At 32.5% G+C, this 9,254-nt stretch overlaps 1 protein-coding gene across 1 annotated transcript in view; it reads left to right on the forward strand.

Annotated features, from left to right (window-relative positions):
• LOC110457020 (transcription factor mef2A-like) overlaps positions 1-6,622 on the forward strand; it is a 9,975-nt gene extending 3,353 nt beyond the window's left edge. The window contains exon 2 of the mRNA XM_021508102.1: positions 6,616-6,622. Coding sequence (XP_021363777.1) covers positions 6,616-6,622 — 7 coding nt within the window. The remainder of the gene's footprint in view (positions 1-6,615) is intronic.
• The last annotated feature ends 2,632 nt before the right edge of the window (positions 6,623-9,254 follow it).

Genomic DNA, 9,254 nt, shown 5'->3' on the forward strand with positions numbered 1-9,254 from the left:
ACAAATTGACGGGTTGAGGCCGCCGTTGTAGCACCTCAAAATAAGACTGTTTTTGAATTCCAGATTGGGGTATTGCTAAATATTACGCATGCACTCCATCTGGTGGGCGTGTCTGTCTTTGTCAGGCCCCTTTAGGGACCCATATCCCCTTTGTCAGAGGAAGGGTGGGACGACCTCGCTGTACCTTTTCCATAGACCCTTTTTTGGTGATTTAATTCCGTTTTGATTGATGTGGCCGAGACAGATAGCGGTCAACACACGGGAAGACTTTGATGCAGACTTGGTATTCCTCAGACCCCACAACCCAGTTTGTGTGTGTACTCGTAATGACGAATTTTACTTTTATGGTAACCTCAATATTCTCCCATCGACAGCTTTAATCTCCGCCAACACCTCTAATCCTACCGGAACACCTACCTTGTCCCTTTAAAGTCGCACTCCAACAAACACAGACGTGTGTGTATAGACTAGTAAAGAGCTTATATTTAACTTGTTTATCTAATGCTCACTTGTACACATTACGGCTATTTCGAATAAAAAATTATCTCAGAATACGGTTTTGTGGTTTTTTATATAAACATTACTTATTTATTGTTGAATTTGCAGATGTATTAATGTTGTAGCCCGTGATTAAAGTTAGGAAATACGAACGTATAGTAGGAAGATCCAAAGGTCAACATATACTAAGCAGAGTTCGGTAGCAGTAGACAATAAGGAGCGACCAAGGACTCTTGACTTTAGCTTGAAATATGTCTTACATAATGATAAAAAAAATCCTTCTTTTCTCCAGAAACACAGCCAGTCGTCCAACAGTTCTAATTGTTGACGGGGTTATAGTTTTAATTGTTGACCGGTCAATAGTTTAAATTGTTACCTAACTCGCTATATAAATGCATAGTATTCAATCATAAATTTAAGCACCCCAGGCCTCTTGGTTATTCAGAAGAAGTTGCGTAAATGTTTTAAACATATTTGACCCCTGTGACCTGGAATATAGGTCAAGGTCATATATTTGAACACACTTAGTAGCCCTTCATCCCAGCATGTTACTGGCTAACTATCATCACTAGGCCTCTTGATTATTCAGAAGAAGTTGCGTAATGTTTTAAACATATTTGACCCCTGTGACCGTGAATATAAGTCTAGGTCATTTATTTGAACAAACTTGGTAGCCCTTCATCCCAGCATGTTTCTGGCCAAATATCATCACCCTAGGCCTCTTGGTTATTCAGAAGAAGTTGTTTAAATGTTTTTAACATATTTGACCCCAGTGATCTTGAATATGATTCAGGTCATTTATTTGAACAAACTTGGTAGCTCTTCATCCCAGCATGTTACTGGCAAATTATCATCACTAGGCCTCTTGATTATTCAGAAGAAGTTGCGTAATGTTTTAAACATATTTGACCCCTGTGGCCTTGAATATAAGTCAATGTTATTTATTTGAACAAACTTGGTAGCCCTTCATCCCAGCATGTTACTGGCCAAATATCATCCCCCTAGGCCTGACGGTTATTCAGAAGAAATTGATTAAAGTTTTTAAACATATTTGACCCATGTTACCTTGAATATAAATCAAGATCATTTATTTGAAAAAACTTGGTAGCTCTTCATCCCAGCATGTTACTGGCCAAATATCATCACCCTAGGCCTCTTGATTATTCAGAAGAAATTGTTTAAAGGTTTTAAAAATATTTAAACCCTAAGACCTTGAGCATAAGTAAAGGTCATTTATTTGAACAAACTTGGTAGTCCTTCATCCCAGCATGTTACTGGGCAAATTTAAGCACCCTAGACCTCTTGGTTATTCAGAAGAAGTTGTTTAAATGTTTTTAACATATTTGACCCCAGTGACCTTGAATATGATTCAAGGTCATTAATTTGAACAAACTTGGTAGCTCTTCATCCCAGCATGTTACTGGCCAAATATCATCACACTAAGCCTCTTGGTTATTCAAAAGAAGTTGTTTAAATATTTTAACATATTTAACCCCTGTGACCTTGCAAATAGATGAAGGTCAGTTATTTAAACAAACTTGGTAGCTCTTCAACCCAGCATGCTTTTGGTCAAATATCATCACCTTAGGCCTTTTGGTTACTGAGAAGAAGTTGTTTAGAGTAAAAAATTGACGCCAGACGACGAACGGACGACGGACGACGGACGACAGACGACGGACGGACGAGGGAAGCCGCACCAGGCCTTCGGGCCAGGTGAGCTGAAAATAGCAGTGGATAATAAAAATATTACTATTTATAACTGTAGCTCAAGTATAATAAAAATAGCAGTAGATATATAGAATATTACCATTATTATCATTAGCTCTAGTATAACCAAAATAGCAGAAGATAAATATTACCATTTATAACAGTAACTCAAGTATACCTAAAATAACAGTAGATAAATAGAATATTACCATTTATATTAGTAACTCAAGTATAACTAAAATAACACAAGATAAATAAAATATTATCATTTATAACGGTGGCTCAAGTATAACCAAAATAGCAGTAGATAAATAGAATATTACCATTGATATCAGTAACTCAAATATAACCAAAATAACACTAGATAAATAGAATATGACCATTTATAACAGTGGTTCAAGTATAACTAAAATAACACAAGATAAATAGAATATTATCATTTATAACGGTGGCTCAAGTATAACCAAAATAACAGTAGATAAATAAAATATTATCATTTATAACGGTGGCTCAAGTACAACCAAAATAACACTAGATAAATAGAATATTATCATTTATAACGGTGGCTCAAGTATAACCAAAATAACACAAGATAAATAGAATATTACCATTTATAACGGTGGCTCAAGTATAACCAAAATAACAGTAGATAAATAGAATATTACCATTGATATCAGTGGCTCAAGTATTACCAAAATAACAGTAGATAAATAGAATATTTCCATTGATATCAGTTACTCAAGTATAACCAAAATAACAGTAGATAAATAAAATATTATCATTTATAACGGTGGCTCAAGTATAACCAAAATAACACAAGATAAATAGAATATTACCATTTATAACGGTGGCTCAAGTATAACCAAAATAACACAAGATAAATAGAATATTACCATTTATAACGGTGGCTCAAGTATAACCAAAATAACAGTAGATAAATAAAATATTATCATTTATAACGGTGGCTCAAGTATAAACAAAATAACACAAGATAAATAGAATATTACCATTTATAACGGGGGCTCAAGTATAACCAAAATAACAGTAGATAAATAGAATATTACCATTTATATCAGTAGCTAAAATAAAACCAAAATAGCAGCAGATAAATAGAATATTACCATTCATATCGGTAACTCAAATAAAACCAAAATAGCAGTAGATAAATAGTATATAACCATTGATATCAGTAGCTCAAATAAAACCAAAATAACAGTAGATAAATAGAATATTACGATTTATATCAGTAGCTAAAATAAAACCAGATTAGCAGTAGATAAATAGAATATTACCATGTATATCAGTGGCTCAAGTAAAACCAAAATAGCAGTAGATAATTGTAATATTACCATTTATATCAGTAGCTCAAATAAAACCAAAATAACAGTAGATAATTGTAATATTACCATTTATATCAGTAGCTAAAATAAAACCAAATTAGCAGTAGATAATTGTTATATTACCATGTATATCAGTGGCTCAAGTAAAACCAAAATAGCAGTAGATAATTGTTATATTACCATTTATATAAGTAGCTAAAATAAAACCAAATTAGCAGTAGATAAATAGAATATTACCATTGATATCAGTAACTCAAGTATAACTAAAATAGCAGTAGATAAATAAAATATTACCATTTATATCAGTAGCTAAAATAAAACCAAAATATTAGTAGATAAATAGAATATTACCATTTATATCAGTAGCTAAAATAAAACCGAAATAGCAGCAGGTAGAAATAATATGACCATTTATATCAGTAGCTCAAATAAAACCAAAATAACAGTAGATAAATAGAATATTACCATTTATATCAGTAGCTAAAATAAAACCAAAACAACAGTAGATAAATAGAATATTACCTTTTATATCAGTAGCTAAAATAAAACCAAAATAACAGTAGATAATTGTAATATTACCATTTATATCAGTAGCTCAAATAAAACCAAAATAACAGTAGATAAATAGAATATTATCATTTATATCAGTGGCTCAAGTATAACCAAAATAGCAGTAGATAAATATAATATAACCATTTATATCAGTAGCTAAAATAAAACCAAAATAACAGTAGATAATTGTAATATTACCATTTATATCAGTAGCTAAAATAAAACCAAAATAGCAGTAGATAGATATAATATTATCATTTATACCAGTGGCTCAAGTATAACCAAAATAGCAGTAGATAAATAGAATATAACCATTTATATCAGTAGCTAAAATAAAACCAAAATAACAGTAGATAAATAGAATATGACCATTTATATCAGTAACTCAAATAAAACCAAAATAACATTAGATAAATAGAATATTACCATTGATATCAGTGGCTCAAGTATTACCAAAATAACAGTAGATAAATAGAATATTACCATTTATATCAGTAGCTAAAATAAAACCTGAATAGCAGTAGATAAATAGAATATTACCATTTATATCAGTAGCTAAAATAAAACCAGAATAACAGTAGATAAATAGAATATTATCCTTTATATCAATAGCTCAAGTATTACCAAAATAACAGTAGATAAATAGAATATTACCATTTATATCAGTGGCTCAAGTATAACCGTAAATAGCAGTAGATAAATAGAATATTACCATTGATATCAGTAACTCAAATATATCCAAAATAACAGTAGATAAATAGAATATTACCATTTATATCAGTAGCTAAAATAAAACCTGAATAGCAGTAGATAAATAGAATATTACCATTGATATCAGTGGCTCAAGTATTACCAAAATAACAGTAGATAAATAGAATATTACCATTTATATCAGTAGCTGAAATAAAACCAAAATAGCAGTAGATAAATAGAATATTACCATTTATATCAGTAGCTCAAATAAAACCAAAATAAAAGTAGATAAATAGAATATTACCATTTATATCAGTGGCTCAAGTATAACCGTAAATAGCAGTAGATAAATAGAATATTACCATTGATATCAGTAACTCAAATATAACCAAAATAACAGTAGATAAATAGAATATTACCATTGATATCAGTGGCTCATGTATTACCAAAATAGCAGTAGATAATTGTAATATTACCATTTATATCTGTAACACAAATAAAACCAAAATAGTAGTAGATAAATAGAATATTACCATTTATATCAGTAACTCAAATAAAACCAAAATAACAGTAGATAAATAGAATATTACCATTGATATCAGTAACTTAAGTATATCTAAAATAACACAAGATAAATAAAATATTATCATTTATAACGGTGGCTCAAGTATAACCAAAATAACAGTAGATAAATAGAATATTACCATTGATATCAGTAACTCAAATAAAACCAAAATAACACTAGATAATAGAATATTACCATTGATATCAGTGGCTCAAGTAAAACCGTAAATAGCAGTATTTGAATTGTTACTGTAGATAGTATAGGCCTAGTACACATTACGTTAGATACATGTAGCAGTGTATATTACCATATACATTTTTTATAATAGAAGCGACTGTACGAATCATAGTCATTTCCATATTACATTAGCAGTAATACTCCATTCTTTGTTTTCAATACTGATATCTTTATTAGCTTTTGAATTTCATGCTTTCAGTCACCAACTCCATTACCAGGTAATATCATTTAGCAGCTATCTTCCAGGTACGGGTAGGCTGCCAGGTGCACGAAATGCCCGTGTATATGATGCACGTGCTGCGCGTGAAGCAGTCGATAAATTGTATTTAGGATGATTATTGTATTGACAACATTGTAGAACGTCCAATTAAGTATAAATTTGTCATCACCGCCCGGACAGGGTTAATGGCAGAGGTCCACTTCAGTCTTCCGTCCATAGGGGAACCAGTGATCATATTATACAGACACTCTTTGTCCTAAACCTCAACATGAGAAACACAAACAGGAATTAAAAGAGAACAGACAATTAATGAACAAAATATTTATTTTTTTTGATATTTTTAAAATTCACGCAATTGAAAGATCGATACATTGTATTTGGTCATACACAAATAACGCCGTGTTTCTGGTATATTTACTTCCTGGGGCAACTTACCGTATATAGGTAAACGTGATCCTTTATCAGATAGTATATTGTTTTAAATATCAAACGGGCATCAAATTCACAATGCTTTGTCAAAACTACCCGTAAAATCGTCTAGTTAGAAAACACACAATAGGAAATTTTAAACATAAATATATATTATTTGGTCTTATATCTGTCCAAGTACTGACGTTGATGAAAACAAAATCCTTCACACTGTTCATCAATACAAGTATGAAAAAAAACTTGTTCTGGATTAAATAAACACACCATCTGATTCAATGGGGACTAATGTGGCTCATAAATGAAATCTAAAAAATAGAAAGAGAACGTGAATGTGGATGTGCTGTAATTTATAAGATTATTTTGACTAATTGCAGCTTTTGAATAATTATATGTAGTGTAGGATTATCGATGTATTATTAATTCACACCATCTCTATTATGTACAAAGAAAGACATTCCGAGTACACGTAGACTACAGAGGGCGTGTCGGCTGAATATCTTTGATGGAGAGCGTCTGAGTTTTGACTACACAAGATGTAGCAATGGCACGAAATAATGATGTCTTTACTACCTGTTACTGTGTTGATGGAAACATAAACAAATACAAGTCTAGTATACTACGCACTTAATTTCTTCAAGATTACAGAGCGGTGCCAATCCAAGTCACAAAGAAGTTTGTGTCTTGCAGGGTTTTTGTGGTCAGACTGAAGACAGGTGTTAAGCGGTGGGGACAGTGTCATTATGACGTGTTTTGACGATAACTGCAATGGTCAAACGCGATCAGTATGACGTGATCACCTCGTCAATGGTCGTTAGAGACACTGGACAATACATCAACATCCCAGTTTACACCCCGTGACAAAGCCGTTCTGCCCGACCCGCCATTAGTGGTATAGGTACACGACCGGACGAATTACCACAGACGGCCACCCGTATCCAAATGAACCCTAATAAAATTTCTCTTCTCGTCCGTCTGACAAGGTTCTTTGTGGAATACATCCATCCTGACATTTATCTTCAATTTCCTTAATATGGCACCCGCGTACTCCAAGGTAAGCGCACGTGCACGACATTAGTCGATCCATGGAATGGTGTGCAGGGCAGGTGCGCGCTATACGTTGCCAGTGTCCTTAATGGCGGCTATTAATTATACACATCAATGTTTTCGTTACTTGTCATATGGAAAACTGGCCAACATAAGAGTAGGACAAAACAAACATATCTGTAATCACGGATATTGCCGATAAATACCTCCATCCGGGTGGCTGTAAATGAGTGTGGAACAGCTTCCTGATAACAGCCTTTGTCATTAATCTTATAAACGTATTTTGTGGTGGTTGCAGAATAAGATATATAAGGTATTTCATAGAAAACCACAGAATATTTTATTCAATGAGGATTTTTGTATACGTCTTAGTTTTAGCTAAATTCAGTTTAATGAAGAAATTAATCATGCAGATCTACCGTGAAGGATTAGGCGCAAGTTTTACAGAACATCGGGAATGTCTTTTATTTTATATAAATATCTTTCATAAACCATTTATACAATTTCAAACTATTACTTTAAGGAAAAGCACTAATTAAAACAGTTCTCATGGATATAGTACCTGCCACACTTCCATGTTCTCAGATAGCTTTGACTCTGATCAAATACAGCATTGTATTAAGTTACATAAACAATCGTTGTCATCAATATAAATATTTGTCTGTACAAGTAACAATAAAGGGCACGGCGCTGTCTAAAACCAGAAGATGTTTTGCTAACAAATGTATGTCTGTGGTTTTGTGTTGATAGCCAGCGTACATTTAAGCTGAAGTGTAACATCCTCTGTCGGATAGATTGTACACCACGAGTTCGATGAGACTGAACCATGTGTTTTCTGTACTTAATTGGAAAATGGAAATATGGTTGTATGAAGACAGAGACACAGTCCGCAGCTAGTCAGCCGCCGTGTCATTTAATGACTGGAAAATGCTTTCGTGCTTGGGAATATTTAGGACCATTTCCGGACTCATTATTTTGTAACGATAAATTCCTGACAATATTCATACGCAGGTTGTTTCAGTAAGGAAATTATAGATGATAAAAACAACGTATCATTTCCTCTGCTGTTTTATAACCGGGCGCTAAATCTGCCAAGGATAATTGAAGATTGATTTTATTAACCATAAATAAACAATGAAACCAGAGAGCCGGCTGCGGAGCCGGATTGATGGTTATTAAATAGAAAATGGATCAAGGAATACACAAGCTTACACCGAACCGTTAAAGACTTTGAAATAAAGTTTGCTTGTCTTTATCAATATGCTAATCGGCTGTCCTCATACGACTCATATTTAGCCATATTGTCCAATTATATTTCATCAATTACAAGTTTATTATTGCACGGCAGAAGCAAAAGACCCGCGTGTGTGATGATTATAATGATATTCTAATATTAAACACGATACGGAGAGCGTCCGGACCAGTCACACTCACACACGTGAGGACAATAGCACCATTAGAACAAATAATTAGAGGGGCATGAAAAGACATTTTCTGTAGCTTTAATTGATTCTGTAAGTTTCTCTCTCTCTCTCTCTTGTGTTTCCGAAAAATATTGTGATCACTTTTCCCCTACTTTTGTCGAATGTATTTTCAGTGCAAAGCAACTTTAATCAGAGGTTGGTGTCAATAGGTACGCAGTTAAATAGTTTAATTATCAAAATAAAAATAAAAAAATAAAAAAATACAATAATGATATTTCTGTGAGTGAGTGTACACGGCTGACCAAATGCACATCTACAGCAAGTTAAAGCTAAATGAAACGTCACTCCAGAATATTTTTCAAACACACAAATTCAAGTATAGTTTCGTAAATCGAATCGCTTCGCTTAAACATTTTTTATTTTATTTAAAAAATATTTCAGTAATTCATTTATTTATTTATTTTACAATTTTAATAAAGAACAGCTACAGATCATAACAACATTTTTTAATGACAGAAATTAGTTATCGCAAACAAATTAATATC

This window comes from Mizuhopecten yessoensis, unplaced genomic scaffold (genome assembly GCF_002113885.1).
Source record: "Mizuhopecten yessoensis strain PY_sf001 unplaced genomic scaffold, ASM211388v2 scaffold8995, whole genome shotgun sequence".
NCBI lineage: Eukaryota > Metazoa > Mollusca > Bivalvia > Pectinida > Pectinidae > Mizuhopecten > Mizuhopecten yessoensis.